General features: G+C 45.7%; 1 protein-coding gene and 1 long non-coding RNA gene across 2 annotated transcripts in view; both read right to left on the bottom strand.

Moving 5' to 3' along the window:
- Positions 1-4,614: 4,614 nt before the first annotated feature.
- Positions 4,615-26,978, bottom strand: part of LOC310675440 — a 65,800-nt gene continuing 43,436 nt past the window's right edge. Inside the window, exon 2 of the long non-coding RNA XR_014510156.1 lies at positions 4,615-4,915. This is a non-coding gene — a long non-coding RNA (uncharacterized lncRNA). The remainder of the gene's footprint in view (positions 4,916-26,978) is intronic.
- Positions 5,656-26,313, bottom strand: DCT (dopachrome tautomerase). Its single transcript, XM_083435843.1, has 8 exons — positions 25,767-26,313; positions 19,771-20,070; positions 18,380-18,480; positions 15,646-15,812; positions 13,599-13,778; positions 13,382-13,517; positions 8,628-8,829; positions 5,656-6,408 (listed from the first exon to the last, which is right to left on the bottom strand). Exons 1-8 carry the CDS (start codon positions 26,062-26,064, stop codon positions 6,227-6,229), a joined length of 1,566 nt encoding a protein of 521 aa, XP_083291969.1. The 5' UTR covers positions 26,065-26,313; the 3' UTR covers positions 5,656-6,226.

Below are 26,978 nucleotides of genomic sequence, written 5' to 3' on the forward strand. Positions count from 1 at the left end.
TTGCAACAGTGTGGCACCATTTTTGACTGAATTGCAGAACGTCAGATTTTTGCTGAAATTGTGACCGCGCGGCTTAGGGATTTTTTCAAAAAAAGTTGTTCAGACGTCGAGGGCTAATTCGGTTTCCCAGGATTAAAACCCATCTGTTTCCACCGAAAAAGTTTCAGGGGATCGTTTGCAACATTTTGGCACCATTTTTGAGTGAATTGCAGAACGTCAGATTTTTGCTGAAATTGTGACCGCGCGCCTTAGGGATTTTTTCAAAAAAAGTTGGCCAGACGTCAAGGGCTAATTCTGTTTCCCAGGATTAAAACGCATCTGTTTCCACCAAAAAAGCTTTCAGGGGATCCTTTGCAAGAGTTTGGCACCATTTTTGACTAAATTGCAGAACGTCAGATTTTTGCTGAAATTGTGACTGCGCGGCTTAGGGATTTTTTCAAAAAAAGTTGTCCAGACGTCGAGGGCTGATTCTGTTTCCCAGGATTAAAACCCATCTGTTTCCACCGAAAAAGTTTCAGGAGATGGTTTGCAACAGTGTGGCACCATTTTTGAGTGAATTGCAGAACGTCAGATTTTTGCTGAAATTGTGACCGCGCGGCTTAGGGATTTTTTCAAAAAAAGTTGTTCAGACGTCGAGGGCTAATTCGGTTTCCCAGGATTAAAACCCATCTGTTTCCACCGAAAAAGTTTCAGGGGATCGTTTGCAACATTTTGGCACCATTTTTGAGTGAATTGCAGAACGTCAGATTTTTGCTGAAATTGTGACTGCGCGGCTTAGGGATTTTTTCAAAAAAAGTTGTCCAGACGTCAAGGGCTAATTCTGTTTCCCAGGATTAAAACCCATCTGTTTCCACCGAAAAAGCTTTCAGGGGATCGTTTACAACAGTTTGGAACCATTTTTGACTAAATTGCAGAACGTCAGATTTTTGCTGAAATTGTGACCGCGCGGCTTAGGGATTTTTTCAAAAAAAGGTGTTCAGACGACGAGGGCTAATTCTGTTTCCCAGTATTAAAACCCATCTGTTTCCACCGAAAAAGCTTTCAGGGGATGGTTTGCAACAGTGTGGCACCATTTTTGAGTGAATTGCAGAAGGTCAGATTTTTGCTGAAATTGTGACCGCGCGGCTTAGGGATTTTCTCAAAAAAAGGTGTTCAGACGTCGAGGGCTAATTCTGTTTCCCATGATAAAAACCCATCTGTTTCCACCGAAAAAGCTTTCAGGGGATCGTTTGCAACAGTTTGGCACCATTTTTGACTAAATTGCAGAACGTCAGATTTTTGCTGAAATTGTGACCGCGCGGCGTAGGGATTTTTTCAAAAAAAGTTGTCCAGACGTCGAGGGCTGATTCTGTTTCCCAGCATTAAAACCCATCTGTTTCCACCGTAAAAGCTTTCAGGGGATCGTTTGCAACAGTTTGGCACCATTTTTGACTAAATTGCAGAACGTCAGATTTTTGCTGAAATTGTGACCGCGCGGCTTAGGGATTTTCTCAAAAAAAGGTGTTCAGACGTCGAGGGCTAATTCTGTTTCCCATGATAAAAACCCATCTGTTTCCACCGAAAAAGCTTTCAGGGGATCGTTTGCAACAGTTTGGCACCATTTTTGACTAAATTGCAGAACGTCAGATTTTTGCTGAAATTGTGACCGCGCGGCTTAGGGATTTTTTCCAAAAAAGTTGTTCAGACGTCGAGGGCTAATTCTTTTTCCCTGGATTAAAACCCATCTGTTTCCACCGAAAAAGCTTTCAGGGGATGGTTTGCAACAGTGTGGCACCATTTTTGAGTGAATTGCAGAACGTCAGATTTTTGCTGAAATTGTGACCGCGCGGCTTAGGGATTTTTTCAAAAAAAGTTGTTCGGACGTCGAGGGCTAATTCTGTTTCCCATGATAAAAACCCATCTGATTCCACCGAAAAAGCTTTCAGGGGATCGTTTGCAACAGTTTGGCACCATTTTTGACTAAATTGCAGAACGTCAGATTTTTGCTGTTTGGCACCATCCCTAAGCCGCGCGGTCACAATTTCAGCAAAAATCTGACGTTCTGCAATTTAGTCAAAAATGGTGCCAAACTGCTGCAAACGATCCCCTGAAAGCCTTTTCGGTGGAAACAGATGGCTTTTAATCCTGGGAAACAGTATTAGCCCTCGACATCTGAACAACTTTTTTTGAAAAAATCCCTAAACCGCGCGGTCCCAATTTCAGCAAAAATCTGACGTTCTGCAATTCACTCAAAAATGCTGCCAAAATGTTGCAAACGATCCCCTGAAACCTTTTTCGGTGGAAACAGATGGGTTTTAATCCTGGGAAACAGAATTAGCCCTCGACGTCTGATCAACTTTTTTTGAAAAAATCCCTAAGCCGCGCGGTCACAATTTCAGCAAAAATCTGACGTTCTGCAATTCACTCAGAAATGGTGCCGCACTGTTGCAAACGATCCCCTGAAAGCTTTTTCGGTGGAAACAGATGGGTTTTTATCATGGGAAACAGAATTAGCCCTCAATGTCTGAACACCTTTTTTTGAAAAAATCCCTAAGCCGCGCGGTCACAATTTCAGCAAAAATCTGACGTTCTGCCATTCACTCAAAAAAGCTGCCAAAATGTTGCAAATGATCCCCTGAAAGCTTTTTCGGTGGAAACAGATGGGTTTTTATCATGGGAAACAGAATTAGCCCTCGACGACTGAACTATTTTTTTTGAAAAAATCCCTAAGCCGCGCGGTCACAATTTCAGCAAAAATCTGACGTTCTGCAATTCAATCAAAAATGGTGCCAAAATGTTGCAAACGATCCCCTGAAAGCTTTTTGGTGGAAACAGATGGGTTTGTATCATGGGAAACAGAATTAGCCCTCGACGTCTGAACACCTTTTTTTGAAAAAATCCCTAAGCCGCGCGGTCACAATTTCAGCAAAAATCTGAGGTTCTGCAATTCTCTCAGAAATGGTGCCAAACTGTTGCAAATGATCGACTCAAAGCTTTTTGGGTGGAAACAGATGGGTTTGTATCATGGGAAACAGAATTAGCCCTCGACGTCTGAACAACAGTTTTTTTGATACCACCCCCTTGTAGCTTAGAGTAAAAAAGGTAAAGGACCGCTGGACGGTTAAGTCCCATCAAAGGTGACTATGGAGTGCAGCACTCAGCTCAGTTTCAGGCTGAGGGAGCCGGCATTGGTCCACAGACAGCTTTCTGGGTCATGTGGCCAGCATTACTAAACCACTTCTGGCACAACGGGACACAGCGACAGAAACCAGAGTGCACAAAAACACCATTTACCTTCCTGCTGCAGCAGTACCTATTTATCTACTTGCACTGGTGTGCTTTTGAACTGCTAGGTTGGCAGGAGGTGGGACAGAGCTTAGAGTGCACCTCTGTTGGAAGAGGCCCTCCAACATGGAGCCCTTGATCTGGGTTGAGACCGTGTTTCAGGTCAGGATGCCACAGCTGCTTTTTCTTCAAAACAAAAGTGGCCAGTTGAACCATGCTTTCCCCCCCAAGGTTTGGTCCTCGGTTTTGATTCTGATCAAGCAGAAGAGGTAGTTCTCAAGCGAGCCACAAGAGGGCAACCCACACTTTCATGCAGAACAGTTTCCCATTCCTTCTAAAACAAAGTTTTCTCTTCCTTCTTGCAGTTTTTGAAGATTACGTTTTATTTAATGAAGCAAGCAAAACACAGGAGGGAAAGTAAGACTTACAGCTCCATGATTTGTAAGTCGAACAACCACATTTCACTGGGATCCAAAGTGCTACTGCAATGTGTATTAGCCAAGGATGTAATACAGAAATCTCAGCACATTTTTAAAAAAAAATGAATTCATGTAAGCAGTTAAACAAAACAATGTAAAATCCAGCAATCACTTGCTGCACTTGAAGCAATGTTCTTCTGTGTCCTGCATTACCTGGAGCTGCTCTGAATCAGGCCTATATATTTGTTTCCAAAAAGTGCACCCACTATTTGTATCTGACTAGCACAAGGGAGGTAAAGGTAAAGGGACCCCTGACCATTAGGTCCAGTCGTGGCCAACTCTGGGGTTGCAGCGCTCATCTCGCTTTATTGGCCGAGGGAGCCGGCGTACAGCTACCGGGACATGTGGCCAGCATGACTAAGCTACTTCTGGAGAACTAGAGCAGCGCACGGAAACGCCGTTTACCTTCCCGCTGGAGCGGTACCTATTTATCTACTTGCACTTTGACGTTCTTTTGAACTGCTAGGTTGGCAGGAGCAGGGACCGAGCAACGGGAGCTCACCCCATCGCAGGGATTCAAACAGCCAACCCTTAGCACAAGGGAGACTTGGGTTCAAATCCCTATTCAGCCATTTAGCTCACTTGGGGACCTTGGACCAGTCATCGGTTTTCAGCCTCACCTACCTCCAAGGGTTGTTGTGCAAATAAAATGGGCAGAGAGGGAATGCCATGCATTATTCTTGAGGTCCTTAGAGGAAAACTGAGATAAAAACAAATAATAATCACTTTTGGAAGCAGGATAGAGGGGAGAGGCCCACTGAATCCACATTTTTTCTCATGCTCTCCAACAGGCAATTAGCACTATCAGATACTGGTGAACACCTTTTCACCAGTGAGCAGACATACAAGTAGGAATCAAAGTATGTTACTACACACAAAGAGATGAGGAATTTAATGTATACAGAACACTTCAGTGAAACATGCGAAGCACAGTGTAATAAGCACTCAGAGCCGACTAAAATATAGGAAGGTATCCAACGACAACAGTTCTCCCCTGGCAAGTGTTCTTTAAGCACCGTGGGCATGCTCTGTACAGCACTTAGCACGCTGTGCTAAATAAATGTTAGAACAGCATTCACAGTTAAGTAGTTAGGAGATCAAAGTGGTGTTACCCATATGATGGATATTTGGATATCAGCATTGCCTGTCTATAACAAGGCATACAGTGGTATCTTGGTTCTCAAACAATGCCTTATGAGGAATGGCTAAGGGAGCTGGTCATGTTTAGCCTGGAGAACAGGAGGTTAAGGGGTGATATGATAGCCATGTTCAAATATATAAAAGGATGTCACATAGAGGAGGGAGAAAGGTTGTTTTCTGCTGCTCCAGAGAAGTGGACACGGAGCAATGGATCCAAACTGCAAGAAAGAAGATTCCACCTAAACATTAGGAAGAACTTCCTGACAGTAAGAGCTGTTCCACAGTGGAATTTGCTGCCAAGGAGTGTGGTGGAGTCTCCTTCTTTGGAGGTCTTTAAGCAGAGGCTTGACAACCATATGTCAGGAGTGCTCTGATGGTGTTTCCTGCTTGGCAGGGGTTTGGACTCGATGGCCCTTGTGGTCTATTCCAACTCTATGATTCTATGATTCAATGATTCTATGACTTAATTCATTCCGGAAGTCCATTACAAAACCAAAGTGTTCCAAAACCAAGGCGTGCTTTCCCATGGAAAGTAAGGCAAAATGGATTAATCCACTCCAGATTTTTAAAAACAACCCCTAAAACAGCAATTTAACATGAATTTTACTACCTAACGAGACCATTGATTCATAAAATGAAAGCAATAAACAATGTACTGCAGTTGTTTGCAGACAAGCAAACAGTAGCTGAATCAGTAGCTGAACTGGGTTCCACATAGTCACAAAAACAAAACAATAAAGCCGCAAAAACGAAAATGCAAAATCAATAGCAAAAACAGACAGGCCTCAGTGTCAAAATGGAGTATGTTCGGTTTCCGAAAAAAGTTTGCAAACCAGAACACTTACTTCTGGGTTTGCAGTGTTTGGGTTCCAAGTTGTTTGAGTACCAAGGCGTTTGAGAACCAAGGTACCACTGTATTTTGAATGTGTGCAACACATCAGTTCTTCTCCTCTATATTTGTGCACCTAGCCACCTATAACACCTAAGAGAAATCTCTCAAGGTAACTCTGGGCTATGAGCAGACAAATCAATTTCACAGAGATTCGGCAACCTGGGGAGGATTCCTTCCTGCACATGTGCGCACCCCACTTTAAATCCTGTGAGAGCCGATGAGTTGCAGTCCGTGGAACAGGAATCAAGATCCGCACCTGTCCTTTCAAAGGGTGTTGACGTGCGAGATGACAGCCTCAAATCAGAAAGGAATGGATGCTTAGTTGAACTGGTTGTAAATGTATAAGTTGTCCGGGCGTTGTTCTCTGTCAAGATGCTAAAGCAACAAATGGTATGGGTTGACCAACTGACTTCTCAAGGGCAGTCAATTGCAAAACACTTCGTACCCACCCTTAGGCTTCGTCGCTGTATTTCTTCACATTAAACCTTGCGTTCATTAGCGGCTCAAAACCTTTCCGGTGTCGCCGGTGCTGGAAGAGGACAAGCAGAAGGACCAGAACAAGTAAAGCAATCAGAGCTCCTCCAATGGTAGATCCAACCATGAGAGCCCAAGCGCGGGCCTCTTCAGCAGATTCTGTGAAGGCAGAAGAGCAAAGGCAATTGTTAAGTTGTGGGTGAACATATCAGACGACACAGCGATACTTCAAACAGCTCTTGTTTATTCACAGGCCAGAACAGAACTGAACTGAAGGGTTCAGCCAGCCTGCTTATAAGAGCTCCACTAGAACGCAACAGTAACCATTTTCTGTAACTATCCAATCACTGAACGTCACTTTCAATCCCTTATTTGCATATGTGGACCTGAGTGAAAACTATCTATAGTATCCCCCTGTTGGCCCAGGGTGAGAACTTCAGTACATAACACCAATTATAGTCTACAAAAGACAAAAAGGTCAAATCTGTAATGATACACTGGGCGGGAGACTTTGGGTATAACATACAGCTCACAGCTTGGGAGAAGTTATGGAATTGGGATTTAAAGTTCACGGCATGTTATATGTCACGCCTGTGGGACATGCGCTGGGCCCCCTCAATACCAAGGGGTCCCAGCCCTAATAATAATAATAATAATAATAATTTATACCCCACCCTCTCCAGCCAGAGCTGGGCTCAGGGCAGCTAACACCAATAAAATTACAATAAAACATAAGGGGGGGGGGAGAAACTAAAAAAAAAAAAAGTTTATTAAAATACGGGTTAAAATACAATTTAAAATGCAGCCTTATTTTAATAGTAGCCCATAAATAAAACCATAAGGGGAGGGAAACATAAGGGTCAGACTGAGTCCAAACCAAAGGCCAGGTGGAACAGCTCCGTCTTGCAGGCCGTGCGGAAAGATGTCAAGTCCCCCAGGGCCCTAGTCTCTTGTGACAGAGCGTTCCACCAAGTCGGGGCCAGTACTGAAAAGGCCCTGGCCCTAGTTGAGACCAATCTAACCACCTTGCGGCTTGGGACCTCCAAAGTGTTGTTATTTATGGACCTTAAGGTCCTCCGTGGGGCATATCAGGAGAGGCGGTGCCGTAGGTATGAGGGTCCTAGGCCGCAACGAAGACTGAATGGGCCGGAGATACGTCAGCCCTCAAAGTTGGCATGTCTGCTGCCAAGGGTTGGGTGGTGCTGAGAGTGACACTGAGTGTCTGAAGCTGTTGGTCTGAGGGTCTTCTAGTGGTTCCCTCATTGTGAGATATGAGCTTACAGGGAACCAGGCAGATGGCCTTTTGGGTAGTTGCGTCCGCCCTGTGGAACGCCTTCCCCCAACAGATGTCAAACAGATAAATAGCTTTGTGATTTTGGGGACTTGAAGTTCACGGCATGTTATACACTGAAAGAAAATTATATGAAAATGATGTACCGACGGCATCAAACTCCTAGTAAATTAGCAAAAATGTGCTCAAATGTATGCTGGAAATGTAAGGGGAAAGAAGGCACCTTTTATCATATGTGGTGGAATTGTAAGGTAGTAAAAGGATTTTGGGAAATGATATATAATGAGTTGGGAAAAAATGTTTAAAATAATCTTTGTTTAAAAGCCTGAAGTCTTCCTTTTAGGAATTCTAGGTGTGGAAATCCCAAAGGAGCAGAAAATACTATTTATGTATATGACCACGGCTGCACTGATGTTACTGGCCCAGAGATGGAAAGAAGATAAATTTCCTACCAGAGAAGAATGGCAGATGGAGTAAATGGATTATGCTGAAATGGCTAAAATGACCGGAAGAAATCAGGAAGACCAAAATTTCAATAAGGAATGGGGGAAATTTATAAGCTACCTTAAAGACCATTGTAAACAGTTAAAATCGTTAGTAGGATTGGGATATCACTTGTAGTTTAAGGTTAAATTCCGGACATAGTGGAAGAGGTAAAGGATTTGGATTAAAGATGAGGGAGGAAAGGATTAATAATAGGACCAAAATAGGGGAGGATGGAAGTCCAGGAGATTCCTTGGAATCTTGCTTTTATGATTTATGCCTAATATAACTCTAAATTTTTAATTTGAAACACCAAAAAATTAATTTTGTAAAAAGGACAAAGAACAAAGCCACAGCCACACTCTAACCATTACACTAAATCCCTGGACAGCTGCCATAATTGACAATGCTTCCATTGTTTTTAATAGCCATGCTATTAAACCGGTGGGGATTGTAAGCCAAAACAACCAGGGGCACCAGTTTGGCAAAGGCTACCACACTGTGCCCTTAGCCCAGAGTGGTACCACACTGCGACAACTGGTACGTGCTGCAGTGCTGAGCTCTTGCAAGCTAAACTATATAACTCACAAAACTATCTAGTTACCAGGCAAGTCAATGGCATAGCTGTAGCCAAGTTGTTCTGCAGGGAGAAACAGTTCATCGTTGGCCACTGGAGGGAAGAAAGGCACCATGTTGAACTTCCGGTTGTGGCCAATAGGAGCCAGTTCTTCGGGCCATGCATTGCCAGATGGGCGAAATCGTTTCATCCATTCATCAAAAATAGCGTCCGTAAAGGAATGGAGGACCTGGGAAGCCAATTCACATATGATCTTAAGCTCACAGGGATATGCCCAGGCCAAAATGATGAAAACAAATAATTTGCCCATGTTCATTTTATTCCCTGTGCTGTTTATCATCTATATGAAACTACTGAGTGGGGTCATCTGGAGTTTTGGAGCACAGCGGTGCCTCGGTTAAGAACAGCCCTATTTATGAACTATTCGGTTTACGAAACTCCGCAAAACTGGAAGTAGTGTCCCGGTTTGTGAACTTTACCTTGGTCTAAGAACGGAAGCCGAATGGTGGAAGGGCATCGGAGGCAGGAGGCCTCATTAGGGAACACATCTCAGTTTAAGAACGGTTTCAGTTTGAGAACGGACTTCCAGAACGGATTAAGTTCGTAAACCAAGGTACCACTGTACATTGACAGCAATACGCTGGTGATACACAACTCTGTTTCTCTTTTACATCTGTGAGGTGAGGCAGTGGGTGTGCTGGACCGATGTCATGCCTCAGTAATAGACCGGATGAGAGCCAACAAACTGAAGCTCAAGGCAGATAAGACTGACGCACTGTTAGTGGGTGGTTCCCTAGACCAGATGGATGGGAGGTTGAGTCGGAGTCTATCAACACTTGAAGGCCCACACATTTCCTAGTCCTATCATAATGCAATCAGCAGTGCTGGCTGTTACTTCCTGGCATGCTTTGAAGTGACACCAAGACTCAATATTTAAAATAATCCAAATTTCAGATAAATGAAGCCACGATCTGTAGGTAAGGGGAGCAAATGAGCCTCAAACCCTCGGTGAGTTAAGGACTTCTGCTGCATGCAAAGTGAGGCTGTAGTGGATTGAGCAGATGAGACTAAGAGTGGGTCCAATGGTCAAAAATATGGTTTCTGCATGTGTTGTAGAAGAAAGTAAGGGGCAGATGGGGCTCTTCAACCACAAAAAGTAGCCCATCTTGTTATCTCACAGGATACCTTTGGGAAAAGAGACGCTGGTGGCACTGTGGGTTAAACCACAGAGCCTAGGACTTGCTGATTAGAAGGTTGGCGGTTCGAATCCCCATGACAGGGTGAGCTCCCGTTGTTCGGTCCCTGCTCCTGCCAACCTAGCAGTTCAAAAGCACGTCAAAGTGCAAGTAGATAAATAGGTACCACTCCGGCGGGAAGGCAAACGGCATTTCCATGCGCTGCTCTGGTTCGCCAGAAGCGGCTTAGTCATGCTGGCCACATGACCCAGAAGCTGTACGCCGGCTCCCTCGGCCAATAAAGCGAGATGAGTGCCGCAACCCCAGAGTCGGTCACGACTGGACCTAATGGTCAGGGATCCCTTTACCTTTGCGAAAAGAAAAGGTTAAGGAATAAACTCTACACAAATCTGGAGTGGATGGACCTAAGATGGTTGGACCTTGTACACCTCTTTCCAGCAACTCCTGCAGCCAAGCTAGTGTCAAACATATTGCTCTGCTTTCCTTTGGACCACATCAGGGAGGTAATAACAAGCGGTATGTTACAACAGCTGTGAAGGTGGATGAAGGCTGCAGCAGATAAGAATCTACTGGTCATCGTGACTACTCATGCCATTGGAACAGAGCCTTACTGCGAAGACTGTGCGTTGGTCAGCATGCACTGATCTACACACATAGAACAAATGCAAGCACAGGCATCTTCCAAAAACCCAACCCAAAGCCAAACCCCAAAAGTCCCATGTTGATCGGCATATGGTAACGGGGGCAGGATCGTGAAATCTGGAAGCCCCTAGTCATGAACTGGCACATGGGCGGTGAATACAGATTTAGTCGTTCTGACTCAAGGAACGAGGCAGTTGAGCAGCTCAGCAGCTGTATCCATGACTGAGCGGCCCTTTTTAGGATCCACTCTTCTCACCCCAAAAAGGGGGAGGAGCTAGAAAAGGTGCCCTAAACATAGTCTGCCTCCCTTTTTCCCTGACTGGATTATCAATGTCCCCACTGTGGAAGGACGTGTGGATCCAGAATTGGCCTCCACAGTCACTTACGGACTCATTGTTAAAACCGTGTTTATGGCAGACAATCTTACTCAGCTATACGAGTGATCACCAAAGAAAGGAAGAAGAAGAAAGAAAGAATCAGGGAGATCTTGTCTAGACAGCCCAGGACCTCCATACATACTGCCCAAGTTGCACACAGTGGAAGGTTACTTCGGTGCAGCTAGCACAGTGATTTGGAGGTGCACTCGATATTCTCTTGAGACAGACTGAAGTCAACAACAATATTTAAGAATTGCAAGATTCGATTTAATAATATATCAATATTACTACGTCTAGGTAAAGGTAAAGCTACCCCTGCCCGTACGGGCCAGTCTTGCCAGACTCTAGGGTTGTGCGCTCATCTCACTCTATAGGCCAGGAGCCAGCGCTGTCTGCAGACACTTCCGGGTCATGTGGCCAGCGTGACAAGCTGCATCTGGCGAGCCAGCGCAGCACACGGAACGCCGTTTACCTTCCCGCTGGTAAGCGGTCTCTATTTATCTACTTGCACCCGGAGGTGCTTTCGAACTGCTAGGTTGGCAGGCGCTGGGACCGAACGACGGAAGCGCACCCCGCCGTGGGGATTCGAACCGCCGACCATGCGATCGGCAAGTCCTAGCCACCCGCGTCCCGTCTAGATTCTCTAATAGGCTGGTCCTGGGATGCGGGTTTTCATTTTCTCTCCGTTTTCATCAGTTGTATTTGTTACATTTAGATCCCTGTTGAGTTCAGGACGTTTTACATGGGGTTCTGTGAGATCTATAAAGGCATCACCTCTACTGAGACCAGCATCTTGCACCTTCAGGTCCTTCTCTGGGCCACAGAGAATGAAAATCCACCTCCTTCTTTGGGTATCAACCATTCTTTAAAAACCTGCCATGAAGGAACGCAGCTGCGGCTTCTTTCCTTAGGCATCATTACAGAATTGTACTGCAGTCAATCAGCGTTCTTACATTTCCTACAAGTTTTTTTCCATGTACCGTAGTTCTTCTATTTGCATTACTAAAGCTGCAGGGTTCAAGCTTTAATTTAGCCACCAGATGGAGCTCACATACTCCATTATGCCCCCAGAACACCGATGAAAGATCTTATGAATTAACAGAGGCACTTTCATGCATATGAAATATTCCTTCTTCCCTGCTCCCCCCCCCCCCCGTCTGCCCACATAGGGGTTCTGTAAGGTGCACGAATAGGACACTCTTGTCCTCACAAAAGGGTTGTAAACACTTTAGCAAAACAAAACTAGTAATGAATCAGATTTTGATTTGTCTCTTTTTTAATAATAATAATAATAATAATAATAATAATACACTTATTTATACCCCACCCATCTGGCTGGGTTTCCCCAGCCACTCTAGGATGAGGAATATTCCCCAACAGAATATTAAAAACACCAAACATTAAGAACTTCCCTAAACAGGACTGCCTTCAGATGTCTTCTAAAAGTCAGATAGTTGTTTATTTCCTTGACATCTGATGGGAGGGTGTTTCACAGCCTCCTCCCTTCTGTGACTATATGATCTGATCAGAGAGTTGTTTTTACCTCCACAATTCATTCCATTATTTTGAAACACAGGCCAGATTTCAAAAGCGTACTGAAGTCTGTTTATACGGCATAAGATCACCGATTCACCAACCTGAGTACTTTTGACATATGTTGGTTAAATCTGAAGTGGCAACACTTTAACCCAGTGGTTCTTAACTGGTGATTCACTCCAGGGGATTTGTGTAATCCACCCATCACAGTTCCGGGACATCCTGTTTTGGGGAGCCATGCTATCATGTGAGAGCACAGCACCTTAAAACATGTGCGATTGTGGCTGGGCACATTTCTTGCTGCAGATTGCAGCTCCAAAAACGGCACATGTCTGACTCTAGCAAAAATTGAAAATGTCAATATTGGCTGGATAGCATCAGCAGGTACACCAAATAATCAAGAGAAGACATGTTCTGTTCTCATTCGTAGAAGTGGTCCTCCTGGGAAATGTTCCCCAATAGGTAAAGGTAAAGGACCCCTGAACAGTTAGGTCCAGTCAAAGGCAACTATGGGGTTGCGGCGCTCATCTCGCTTCAGGCCAAGGGAGCCTACGTTTGTCCACAGACGGCTTTCCGGGTCACGTGGCCAGCATGACTAAACCGCTTCTGGTGCAGCGGAACACCATGACGGAAACCAGAGCGCACGGAAATGCCGTTTACCTTCCCGCCGCAGTGGTACCTATTTATTTAGTAGGACTGGTGTGCTTTCGAACTGCAAGGTTGGCAGGAGCTGGGACAGAGCAACGGGAGCTCCAACATGGGGATTCAAACTGACAACCTTCCGATCGGCAAGCCCAAGAGGCTCAGTGGTTTAGACCAGTGTTCCCCAACCTTGGGTCTCCAGCTGTTTTTGGACTACAACTCCCATCATCCCTCGCTAGCAAGACAAGGATGATGGGAGTTGTAGTCCAAAAACAGCTGGAGGCCCAAGGTTGGGGAACACTGGTTTAGACCACAGCAGCAGCCATGTCCCAATAGGCATATTTGGTTACAAGGACTTCAAGGGACCCAAAATGAGATAAAGACATACCACAAAGACAGGGTCATTCACTGCAGAATGAGGGAAAGCACTTGTTCCGTTCAAGACCGAGTGGACCAAGTTATGGAGGCTCACGGCTGATGGGCCCAGGGTTCCGTTGGGTTCATCAAAGCCTTCCAAAGTATTCCTGTGTCAAGCAACGCAGAGCATTACCATCTCACAAGCTCCGTTGTTCAGCAAAGCAAACGATGCAAACCAAAGAACTAACCTGAAGCTAAAACTAGAATTCCGAAAGAAAGGCGGCTTGTCAAAGTCTTGCAGAGAGAGGCAATTCTGGACATCTTCCATGGTTGGTAGCCGGTCCCCTGCTTTGCTGAATGGGTTCCTCTGCAGAAGTCCTTCATTGGTCCCGTTACAAAGTGTAACCAGGCGGTTATAGTCATCCAAACTTGGGTTTACAAATAGAGAGACATGAAGCAGACAGACTTGATTTTGTGCTGAGCTTTCTTGTTATTGATTTTATGCAGGGAGGAAAACAGGCCAAAAGCTTTAATTGGTTTTAACTGGAAGATTACCGTTTTTTGTCGCTCTATAAGATGCACTTTTCCCCTCCTATAAAGTAAGGGGGAATGTGTGTGCGTCTTATGGAGCAAATGCAGGCTGCACAGCTATCCCAGAAGCCAGAACAGCGAGAGGGATCACTGCGCAGCGCTCCCTCTTGCTGTTCTGGCTTCTGGGATTCAGAATATTTTTTTCCTTGTTTTCCTCCTCCAAAAACTAGGTGCGTCTTATGGTCTGGTGCATCTTATAGAGCGAAAAATACGGAATTGGCCAGTCTGGTGCATCTTATAGAGCGAAAAATACGGAATCGCATCCAGCCTCCGCCTCTTCCCCACCGGAGGAGCCACCCTCCAGCCGCTGTCCGCCTCCTGCAGCCCTGCCGGCAGTGCAGTCCTCCTTAAAAAAACTCTGAGGAAAGTTTTGCACCACGGCGCCGGATATAATAATAATAATAATAATAATAATAATAATAATAATAATTTTTATTTATACCCCGCCCTCCCCGGCCAGAGCCAGGCTCAGGGCGGTTAACACCAGTAAAATTACAGTAAAAACATAATGGGGGGGGCAATTTAAAATACAGGTTAAAATGCAATTTAAAATGCAGCCTCATTTTAAAAGTCACCCATAGATCAAAACCACAAGGGGAGGGAAACATAAGGGTCAGACTGAGTCCAAACCAAAGGCCAGGCAGAACAGCTCTGTCTTGCAGGCCCTGCAGAAAGATGTCAAGTCCCCCAGGGCCCTAGTCTCTTGCGACAGAGCGTTCCACAAGTCAGGGCCAGTACTGAAAAGGCCCTGACCCTAGTTGAGACCAATCTAAGCACCTTGCGACCTCCAAAATGTTGTCATTTGTGGTCCTTAAGGTCCTCCGCGGTGCATACCAGGAGAGGCGGTCCCGTAGGTACGGGGGTCCTAGGGCTAATGCTTAAGATGGCCTTGCATAGGAGGTACAAAGTGTTGGATCTTTGTGTTGGAAGTACAAACATACCCCCCCCCCCACACACACACACAGTTGAGATAATGGTCAGGCAGATTCAGGGCTGGGGGAGTTAGAGGTCCTAACTGAGGAATCCCTCTTGGAGCCATGTGCAAGGAAGGTGAAATAAATCATGCTCAACAAATTAAAAATAGACTTTTCTTCAAATAGTTGGCTGTATTCAGCCACCTATGCATAAGCTGCTCCCCCCCCCCCCTCTCCATTTTGCTGAGAGGAAATCAGAAGCTTTTGCTTCCATTTTTGACTAACTAAGGTTTGTTGTTATGTCTGAATCCAAACAAACTGTGGATAGTTTTATCTACACTTTAGGAAAAGAAGTCAACTTCAAACTGTGGCTTGTGGTCCTGGCTTGTTTCGCTAAACCATAGTTTAACCACAGTTGTGGCTTTGGGCATAAGAGCAAACCAGAGTTAACTGCAGCTGTGCTGCAGAAGGAAGAGGGAGAACAGAGCCTGAGGCTCTGTATGTAACACCAAACCATAGTTTAGCATTACATCTGAACCAAGTCTTGGTGGCAGCTATTACTTATTAAACCGAAAATTATCTTACACTTCCTCCAGAAATTTTAAAATGTCACCTTTATTGAGGTTTTGATGCAGCATTTCTTTTAATGCAATGAATGAATTTATTCATCAACGAAAAGGCAGGTAATTCTTGAATCTATTGACAGCTCAAAAAAAAATTCAAAGAAGGAGTTAAAAACCTGGATGCATAGGTATCCCCAATATCTCAGTTGTAAACAAAATTGTGTTACCTGTTGCATACTATCTGCCACTGTGAAAACCTTGAATTCCGACTTATTAGGTTTGGGTCGTCTGAACTCGGTGCTCCCAAAAGCTGATCAGTGCACACATCACATTCATTTCTGCCTGTAGCAAAATTCCAGTAAGGCAATGCAAAGGAATCGTTCCCAATCATCCGCTAAACATGAGAGATGGAGGGGGGTGGAGATGAAGCCACTTTGGATTAGTTCTTTGCATAAAACATTTGTTAAAAAAATTTCTGCAGCTCAACCAACTTCATATAACCTCTTTGCAACACTATCCCAAACTGTCTCTTTCCTTTTTCAAACCCAGGCCATCCCAATCCCTTCAAAAACATGGATATCTCTTCAGGTAGGTGTGCTATATTTGCCTGAAATCAGAGCACAAAGTTTATACACACACACATGTGCCTTGTGTTGCATACAAAACAAATCTATGATTCTATCAGAAGGGACGCTGAGGATCATTGAGTCCAAGCCTTTGCAATGCAGGATGTTATGTACTGAGTTGAATAGGATTCAGAATGCAGCAGTCTGATTGGTCCTAGAACAATAGGGTCCCAAATGCAGCAGTCTGATTGGTCCACAGGAGCCACCCAATCCAGCTCCAGGTGGAAGTGAATCCGCAACCTGATTGGCCTACAGGTGAATCCCGGAATTAGCCAATCACGTGGGGCCCATTGTGTAAATAATGTATATAAAGCAGATATTCTGGGGGAACTTTCATTCCTCCTCACCACTATGAGCTGAATAAAGAGCATGAAATCCACTCTAGACTCTGAGTACCGTATTTTTCGCTCTATAGGATGCACCGGACAATAGGACACACCTTGTTTTAGAGGGGGGAGAACAAGGGGAAAAAATTCTCCCCCTCTCTGCCCAGCGCCCCTTCAGTGAAGCGGCAGGAGGTGCTGCACAGAGAGGAGGAGAATTTCCCCCCCTTGTTTTTCCCCTCTAAAACAAGGTGCCATTCAAGGTGTGTTCAGTCGCCTTCAGGCGGCTACCTTGGAAGCCTGGAGAGCAAGCCTCACTCTCCAGGCTCAAGGTTCCTTTCGACCTGCTCTTTGGAGTTGGGGGGGAAGCCCACCGCCAGCCCCAAAGAGCAGGTTTGGGGAGCAGCGGAAAGGCGCGCAGCGGAGAGGCTGCTGCTATAGCCGCGCGCCACCTCTCCAGCCGGGAGAGGGTCGTGGGGCTATGGCAATACCCCCACCTCCCGCAAAAGCCCACAGGAGCCGCGCACCCTTTAAGGAGCATGCGGCTCCTGTGGGCTTTTCTACGAGGAGGGAGAAGGGACTGACTGTTCGCGTCAGTCCCTTGTCCCTCCTGAGGAGAAGCTTGCAAGAGCCGCGCAGAGCTTGTGTGCGGCTTTTGGGGGCTTTTCCTGCCTGCCTCCCCCCTGCATTCGCTCCATAGGACGCACACACATTTCCCCTTCATTTTTGGAGGGGGAAAAGTGCGTCCTATAGAGTGAAAAATATGGTATATTTCACAGGAATATACAGCTGTCCCATATAGGGATTGAACCTGCGACCTTGCTGTTATCAGCACCATGCTGTAACCAACTGAGCTATCCAATGAATTGCCTTTGCATCAAAATGAAAAGAGAGGAACAATGTAATGATAGCAGACAACGGACAGCAAGGCAAACATAGTTTTAGCAGAAGATGAACAGCAGTGGAATGGAAACAGTGTTGCATGTTAAAATACAGGGGGGAAGAGAAGGAACGCTCAGTCCTCAGACTGTGGGTGCCCTTTGTGGGACCACATGCAGCACCCCCAAGACTCGTGGGACCTACCAGCTCGCCATGCTGACCCGCCTCCCTGATGCTGCAGCCGTTGGGTGTTCCCACCAAACCTTGGTTCAAATAATCCAATCAGTGGCATTGGTGGAGGCGGGGCCAGCCGAGGGGACCGGGAGTGAGCAGGATTCACTCCGGTCTACTCGTGCTATTTATTAGGGGGCGGAGCCAACAGCAAAGCATGCAGTGGTCTCTCAGGGGTCAGGGGGTCACCGCCTGGGCATGGAAAACAATCATTCTTACATGCCTAATTAGAGTGGGATGGCCTTGGATTATTGTCTGTGTAGTTTATCCCCACCTCAACCGATCCCTCTACCAGCCAATGCAGCTGTGGTCTAAACCACTGAGCCTCTTGGGCTTGCTGATCAGAAGGTCAACAGTTTGAATCCCCACGACGGGGTGAGCTTCCATTGCTCTGTCCCAGCTCCTGCCAACCTAGTAGTTCGAAAGCACACCAGTGAAAGTAGATAAATAGGTACCACTGTGGCAGGAAGGTAAACAGCATTTCCGTGCGCTCTGGTTTCCGTCACGGTGTTCCGTTGCACCGGAAGCGGTTTAGTCCTGCTGGCCACATGACCCAGAAAGCTGTCTGTGGACAAATGCCGGCTCCCTCAGCCTGAAAGCGAGATGAGCGCCGCATCCCCATAGTCACCTTTGACTGGACCTAACCATCCAAGGGTCATTTACCTTTACCTTTACCAATGCAACAGATAGGGAAGCTTCAAATCCTTTGTCACATCATTCTCTTTCCTCAGGACCATCTTTACACACTTCCCATTTTGTGCTAGAATGCTAAACCTTAAAGAAGCTCATTATGCTGAGAATTCCTCCCTCTCAGGAATGGGGTGGGGGTGAGAGGGAGGGAGGGCTTAGAAGCGTCTCTATTTACATCTTTCAAACATACACCAGTCGGTGTTTTCACTAACCTGCAGATCTCTTTCCAGCAGCAGCAAGTGATACCTGTGCCAAGTTACAAAGGCAGGACCTTGGTGGGAGAAGTCTATTGCTGTGAAGGGGCGGCCTGGTCCTGTGGTTAAAATGGAATTAAACTTAGAAAGGGGACGTTTTCTCTATCACATAGAATCATAGAGTTGGAAGAGACCACAAGGGCCATCGAGTCCAACCCCCTGCCAAGCAGGAAACATCATCAGAGCACTCCTGACATATGGTTGTCAAGCCTCTGCTTAAAGACCTCCAAAGAAGGAGACTCCACCACACTCCTTGGCAGCAAATTCCACTGTCGAACAGCTCTTACTGTCAGGAAGTTCTTCCTAATGTTTAGGTGGAATCCTCTTTCTTGTAGTTTGGATCCATTGCTCCATGTCCGCTTCTCTGGAGCAGCAGAAAACAACCTTTCTCCCTCCTCTATGGGACATCCTTTTATATATTTGAACATGGCTATCATATCACTCCTTAACCTCCTCTTCTCCAGGCTAAACATGCCCAGCTCCCTTAGCCGTTCCTCATAAGGCATCGTTTCCAGGCCTTTGACCATTTCGGTTGCCCTCCTCTGGACACGTTCACATTGGCTAGAAATCCATTTTAAAAAACATTGCTACAATGCCTTGACAGACGAGGGAAAGCTGTGCCTTTTGCTGTCCTGGCTTATAAATTATGGCACATTCTTGTTTCTAAAAGTCTAGATATCTACCCATTTTGCTGACTGCCATATGCCAGGAGTCAGATTAGGCCAGGTAGGCTCAGGTGAAATGTTATCTGCCAGCACTCTTCTTTCTTCTTATCCTGTGGTGAAAACCCTGTATGTTTTGTGTGGGAAGTCAGAATGGAAAACTATTTCCATTTTTGGCTATCAGAACAGTGATCGTATGTGGTTCTAAACTTTATGTTTCAGACAAAGGAACGTAATACTAGAACATTTCCACATCTATTTCTGATTTATTTGGGTTTTTTGAATGGCTTTCTTGTGTGTTTTTAAAGAAAAGTGTATGCGCGCCCCCCCAAAAAAACCCAAACAGTGTAAAATAAATGTAATACAAATTCAAACCTCAGTACTGTGCAAACCATACTGCCTTTCTACTAACTAGACTATTCCAAAAATTACAGGAATCCTAAGAAGCTTCAAGGAGCATTCCGAAGCTTCTAAGTAGGAAGAATGGGGAAAAAATCCTCTTCCCCAGAAGAGGGGAAGTTCTCAGACAAATCACATCCACTGTGTTGGAAGTGTTCCATTTCATATGTTAACTACAGTGTGTTTTTCCAAAGTGGCTTTTGAAAAAACAACAACAACACTCAACATTCCTTTTAGTGTGTGTTTCAGTTTTTTCTATCTTATCCCTTGCTAATGGAAATCACCAACCTAAAAGAGTGTCTCTGACTGAGTAATAATGAAGCCACACATAGTAATTGTAAATGCTGCAATTTGCAACTTGCGGGTCATTTCCACTGGGACCAAGCAGACTCAGCCAGTGCTGCGTAGTGATCACATAGTCAGGGTGAACGGTGGTCTTTGCACGGTTGAGGGCATCCAAGAATTGCTCTCGCTCTTCCTCCGTCAAAGTGTGGATATTCTTCCGGACAACCAGAGGCTTCTTCTCATCACAGTTGGGTCCTGACCAACCAAATTTGCAGTCCCCACAATTGTAGCCGGCAAAGTTCCCTGTATTAAAAGACAGCATCAGTCATACGTCAGCATACAGAAGCAGAAGATGTTACCCAAACCTCTCTGTGATGACGAGGAGTTAAAGGCTGAATAAATGCTAAACATTCAAAGCTATCAGGGACCGTGTTAAGGAGGTCTGCACTGAGGAGCCTCCCCTCCCCCTCCGCCTGCTCCTGCTCCAGATCCTGAATCCTCCCAGGAGCAGGAGGACCGTATAGATTTGGAACAGTGGCTTGCAGAGGGGCATAGTTCAGAAAGCAGAAGCTGGGAAATACTGGATGGGGAACAGCTAGGAGAAGAAACACTGGGAGAGAGAGGGTTAACAGATTCACAGTCTCTGGACAGCATTCACTCCCCTTCTCCAAAGTCAAGGAGAGCTCAGAAAGTGGCATAACAGAAAGCACAGAGGGTACAAGCTCAGATTACAAGACATAGGAGTGACATAGATTAATAGGGACGGAAAGGGGTGGATTCCTTAACTGGGAGCACCGCCATTTCTAGGAGATGTGTTCTTTGCTCTCTCGCTGTGATTATTAAAGTTTCTAACTGGTAAGAAGACTCCTTTTCCTTTGTTCTGCCTACCTACTGCCACGGGAGGGGAAGCCAATTCCCTGAAGCCTGACAAAAGCACACACATGCCCATCAAGAATCCTGAGAACTATAATTTGTTAAGGAGGCTGGGAATTGTAACTCAGAGAGGGGTAAATTCCATTTTCCATGATTCTTTGTGATTCTTTAAATGTATGTTGTGTATGCAGCCAAAATGACTACATGCTCTCCAACATCTCAGGAGGGCTGTTTCCATAAATCCACCACCATGTGCAGTGGCGTAGCGTGGGGGGTGCAGGGGGGGCCGGCCGCACCGGGCGCAACATCTGGGGGGGGCGCTCGCACTCGCAGCTCTCTGCCCCTACCTGGCGCACTCACTCTCTCTCACTGCAGTGCTGGCTGTGCGAATCCGATCCGAGCCGCCGGGTCGCCGCCCACTGTGGAGGGGAGGGTGCCAGGCTTGCGGTGCGGTGCGAAGAGAGAGCGAGGGACTATCTGGAGGAGGGACAATGCAGCGGGGGGGGGCGCAAATTACTTGCCTTGCCCCGGGTGCTAACAACCCACGCTACGCCACTGACCCTGTGTACGCTAAAGACACTGTGAACAAATGAGACCATGACTGCTACCTTGGTCAGTTTTGCCAGCCATCCTCCCTGAAGTCTGCAGAGTTGGTATGACATTTGGAAAAAAGCAGCCTAAACCTGATGAACAAGCTCACCATGCAGTAGGTAACACGGAGCCAGCTATGAGAACAGATTTAAAATATGCATTTATTTTTAAGCAGTAGTATTCCCCTTCCCTGGTTCTGAGATCTGGAGAGATCACTGCCCCCTGGGATTTAGCTTCAGCAGAAATAAAAACCCCAGAAACAGAGTACAGACTGTGTAGAAATGGCCAGGGTCATTCTTTGCCTCAATTCAGATCAAAGCTGGTTTGGGGGGGAAAGACCCCAAAATGCAGTACTTGATAAGAAATGACAGTATAGATACTGATTGGGACTAACGCCCTGTGAACACCACTTCCCAAAATGGTACAGGGAGCACATGGGATGCAGAGAAAAGGGGAATGTGTGGACAGGATTTGCTGACTTGTCTCAACATACAAGGAAAATCTATCACATTCATAAAAGATGAAGTATGGAAGAAGCCATCTAAGAGCCATAATGGCTGGTAATTGCTTGCAATTACATTCATGACCTCTGCCCTAAATCAGTCGACGCATTCAAACAATAATCCCTTACAAGCAGTATTAGCAGAAGAAAACTGGGATAGGTCAGACTTTCATATTCAATTATTTCTGATTTATAATGCCCTAGCTACAAGGAGGAGCAGTGTCCACAGAACAAAGTATTGCTCTAATAACAGTAGCTCAGTAAGGCCACTGAGCCACCTCCCCAATGGTAGGTCATTAACAGAGGCAGTTTTATAGAAGTGCAAGCACTGTGGTTGCATTGCAGGGGCGCCAAAATGATGCTGCAAAACAGAGTGTGAGAGGTGGGGGTACTCAATTTTAGCATTGGGCAAGGCACCACTGAAATTTGAGAGTTTGCCACTGTCATTAACTGCAACCACTGAGCCTCTTGGGCTTGCCAATCAGAAGGTCGGCAGTTCAAATCCCCGCTACGGGGTGAGCTCCCGTTGCTCTGTCTCAGCTCCTGCCAACCTAGCAGTTCGAAAGCACACCTGTGCAAGTAGATAAATAGGTACCGCTGCGGTGGGAAGGTAAACAGTGTTTCTGTGCACTCTGGTTTCCGTCACAGTGTCCCATAGCGCCAGAAGCGGTTTAGTCATGCTGGACACATGACCCGGAAAGCTGTCTGTGGACAAACACCGGCTCGCTCAGCCTGAAAGTGAGATGAGCGCCACAACCCCATAGTTGCCTTTGACTGGACTTAACCGTCCAGGCGTCCTTTACCTTTTACCTTCCAACATTTCTCCAATGAAAATAGGGACATCCTATTCCATGCTCTCCAACATTTCTCTGATGAAACTAGGGACGTCCTAAGGAAAAGCGGGACATTCTGGGATCAAATCAGAAACCGGGACAGCTTCTGTAAATCCGGGGCTATCCCTGGAAAATAGGGGCACTTGGAGGGTTTGCGTATATAGCATGGACAACCTTGGTCTCTCAGGAAATCCAGCTAGGTTGCCAGTCTGTGTTGATTGACCCACCTAACTCAAGAGAGACCACCAGTCATGTACTGGCCCCTTGCTTTGTAATCTCCCAGCCTCTATGGTCCCAGACCAGAAGCAAGCTCCTGCCAACCTAGCAGTTCGAAAGCACATCAAAGTGCAAGTAGATAAATAGGTACCACTCTGGCAGGAAGGTAAACGGTGTTTCCGTGTGCCGCTCTGGTTTGCCAGAAGCGGCTTAGTCATGCTGGCCACATGACCCGGAAGCTGTACGCCGGCTCCCTCGGCCAATAAAACAAGATGAGCGCCGCAACCCCAGAGTCGGCCACGACTGGACCTAATGGTCAGGGGTCCCTTTACCTTTAGTGGGCCACCACATGGCTGCTGGGGCACAAGTTGTGCAGACCCGATCTAAATTTGGGCATGAGTGTATGGGGACGAACCAGTTCTGACAAGCAGGAATTATTTTCCCTGCTCTGGCTTGAAAACAACTGCATTCAGAAGTAGTGTCATGCCTGATGACAGTTTTAAAGTGCTGAAGCTCTGCAGGGACATTTAAGCCACACTTCTAAATAACTCTTCTGATAACTGCAGTGACAAGCTGCAATTGTTTCAGATGGTTCAGGCAAGCAAATGTCATCACTAACTCTTTAACTGCATCTGGGAAGGATACAGTCAAAATTACCCCGCAATGGAGAAAATGAAGATGACGAGAACATATGTTGTTTGATGAGGTGCAAATGCCCTATTTTCAGAACCGAAACCTTTGTGGTCTGAAGTATCTAGTTGCCACCTGGCTCCTGTTTGAAGCTTACCTGCAGACAATGCCAGCTCCAGATTTTGGGAGCTCATGAACAAAATACCCTCTCTAGACTGCCTACAAACATGAGTCCCTTAAGAGAGCTCCCAGTTCAGACCAAAGATCTGTCTAGTCCACATAAAAGTGGGGAGGATCATTTCCCCTGCCTTAAGATCCTTGAAGTAAAAAATGGGATGTAAATATAATGAATAAATTAACATAGCATTATCTCTGTGTTTTAACCCGGCAATCAAATTGACATTGAGGGACTTGATAGGTACAACCTGTTACTGGCTCTTTTCTTTCTTTTTCCTTTTCTCGCCTCTGGGCAAATTGGCCACCCTAATGCATTTGATGCGGAACACACAAATGCTTTCAAATGAAACCTTATCTGTCAGCTCAAAACTTTCCTTCAAGCTGCCTCATGCGCTGTTCTTACATGAGGTCTCATAACTGCACTCTGTGTTCTGGTGGCTGAAACATTTGGCAAAGACGGAACAGTGCTGCCTTTAGCATAACAGAGCGATATTATCAGCAAAGCAGCCACCAGAAGGTTAAACTAATGCATTAGAAAAACAAACAAATATACCAGAGAACACACTTGGGGAGATCTTGGAGATTTCCAAAAAGATCTCTTGTTTGTCTAATTGCTGCTACTAAACTGGCAATTAGCTCCAGATCTTCCTCCAAATTAACACATTTCAAAAACCCAAGAGCAGGGAGGGAAGAAAATGTCGTATTCATTTTAATACTGTTTTGTTATTGTTTGGTGACTGTGAGCATCTATTTATCAGTCTGTTGACTACTAAAACATTCCCAAATGATAGGAGATAGCTGGAACAGAAATCCAGCTTCTGCAATGTGATATCCAGTGCTTGGAAAAGATGACGACTCTCTAGGTGAGAGGCAGAGTAAATAAAGTTGGATCCAGATGTCAGTCTGAATTTAGAGAGCATTAGAGAGAGTTTGGGAGCTGTAAAATTGTCTGGAGGTATAAAAGCTGAACTGAGCTTTCAGAAACGCTGTATGGGATTTGCTTTCTGCTGTAGGAGTTTCTGTTTGCTTCCAATATGCTCTGCTCATATACTTACAATTTCAACATATATTGCAAAGGCACCATAAATCTCTAGTGGTCTCTCCCCCAAAGGAAGTTAAATTTGTAGCTCTTCCCTTGTAAAATTTTGCCATTCAGGAAAATGAGGACCATATAACCATTGCTCTCAGTGTCTTTCTTGTCAGGCAATTAGTAAGTTCCATGAATCAAAAGGGCTCTTTTTAATGTGGGGGAAAGCCTAAAAGTGGCAAAAGTGGCAAAACTCTCCTCTCCTGCCTTTCATCACGATGTACGTCCGATTCGGGTCTGAACACATTACAAAGCTGTGCACCTGTAGCCATTTTCTTCCTGCTTCTGCATAGCTATTTTTGGAACGTTAATAGGGAAAAGTAACATCGGAAGCTGTCGATACATATCACAAGTACTGGGGATGAAAATAAGAAATATAAAACGTAGCTTTGTGTCTATTTTGCACATGCAAAATAGATGGAACCCGGCAGAATCATGGGGACTTTCTTGTACAGTGGTACCTCGGGTTAAGTACTTAATTTGTTCCGGAGGTCCGTTCTTAACCTGAAACTGTTCTTAACCTGAAGCAACACTTTAGCTAATGGGGCCTCCTGCTGCCACTGCGCCGCCGGAGCACAATTTCTGTTCTCATCCTGAAGCAAAGTTCTTAACCTGAAGCACTATTTCTGGGTTAGCGGAGTCTGTAACCTGAAGCGTATGTAACCTGAAGCATATGTAACCTGAGGTACCACTGTATATTTCTGAATCTCCCTGGCTTTCTCCAGAGAGTAAGGAACCTCCCTCCCAGTATACCTGAAGGAGCGTCTCCACACCCATCATTCAGCCCTCATACACTGAGGTCCAGCTCCCAGGGCCTTCTGGCAGTTCCCTCACTGTGAGAAGTGAGGTTACAGGGAAGCAGGCAGAGGGCCTTCTCGGTAGTGGCACCGCCCTGTGGAACGCCCTCCCATCAGATGTCAAGGAAATAAACAACTATCTGACTTTTAGAAGACATCTGAAGACAACCCTATTTATGGAAGTTTTTAATGTTTGATGTCTTGTCGTGTTTTTAATATTCTGTTGGGAGTCGCCCAGAGTGGGCAGGGTATTATTATTATTATTATTATTATTATTATTATTATTTTCTCACCTGTACACTGACAACTTCTGTTGAAGAATTTCAGCGGCCATCGTTCTCGGTCGTCCACATTGCGGAGAGTGTAGGGCCCACTCCAAGGTCTGGTGTCCACTTGCACCTCCTTACAGATGCCCCTGCCTTGCTGCGAGCCACACACGTTGTTAGGATTAGGCCCCAAAGGAGGGCAGCATTGCTTGGACTGCAGCATCTCCACAGTCATGCAGGCTCGTGGGAATTGCGCCGTGGTCTCCGGAAGCCGAAAGGGGCTCAGGCATCCTAAGAGAACGCAGCAAAGCAGCAGGAAGGCCATCAGTATCAGACTCCAGGACTTCTCGACTCGCTTTGTTCAACCTGCAAAGTCAGTATGGGATTCAGGGCAGGCGGTCTTATTTGCAGCCTCTGGGCTGAACAAGCAAGCCAGGTTTTATGTGACCAAATGAGGTCTCCAACCCACAACCCGTCACAGCCTAGCGGGTTAGACTTTGGGGCGTTTGCTTAATCCTGGAGCCTAATTTTATTGAATGCGGTAGAAACGAGGACAGTTTGGTCCTTTGTTGCTTGCCAAGAGGCCACGGCTGGGGGGTTTCTGTGTAGGGGCAGCAAACCCTAATTAGAAGGATTAGCTTTCTACCAACCCTCGTGCTTAGCACATGACATCAAGGGCAAAAAGAGGCCTTTTGAGAGGTGGGGGATATGTGAAAGACTTTGGCTCTGGGTCTCCTTGTCTTCCCTCTCGTTTGTTCTCTTTTGTATTCTGCAACACCTCTAGCATCAGAGTTCATGCACTGTGCATGGAGACACCGGTTTCTTTGTGGCATAGATAGCTAGAATAAATATAATGTTATGCAGAGAGAGAGAGAGAATAAATTTAAAACAGTAACCTACTATAAAAGCCTTAAATAAATACTCAGCGCTGAAAGCCTCAGCCTATCTGCTGCACCTATCTCTCGTTTGATAATATTGTGAGTTTCTTTGTCTTGTCTTTGTTCTTTCGGACTTGCCTTGTATTTTCAGGTTGGTTTTAATTGTTCGTAGCTGCAAAAAGTAGCATGCAGGCACCAGATGGCTGAGGTGTAGAACTTCTCTAGAGATAAATAAAATAAGTACTGTATAAATAAATTGGAAGCAGATAATCATTTATGAGAAAACCAAGAGCAGTTGGAGGGAAGTTTTCGCTTCTCAACGTGGAGCATACACACACATCTTTTGTACCATTGTTACCTC

This window comes from Podarcis tiliguerta (genome assembly GCF_965153285.1).
Source record: "Podarcis tiliguerta genome assembly, chromosome: 4".
NCBI classification, from domain to species: domain Eukaryota; kingdom Metazoa; phylum Chordata; class Lepidosauria; order Squamata; family Lacertidae; genus Podarcis; species Podarcis tiliguerta.

What these genes read in the sequence shown, in the direction of transcription:
- DCT (XM_083435843.1), bottom strand. Translation starts at nt 26,064, where the DNA reads ATGGCCTTCCTGCTGCTTTGCTGCGTTCTCTTAGGATGCCTGAGCCCC. An exon ending in CAGAAGTTGTCAGTGTACAG is followed by an intron (nt 20,071 to 25,766) that starts GTGAGAAAATAA and finishes CTTTTAATACAG; the next exon opens with GGAACTTTGCCGGCTACAAT. An exon ending in TGGCAGATAGTATGCAACAG is followed by an intron (nt 13,779 to 15,645) that starts GTAACACAATTT and finishes TGTAAACCCAAG; the next exon opens with TTTGGATGACTATAACCGCC.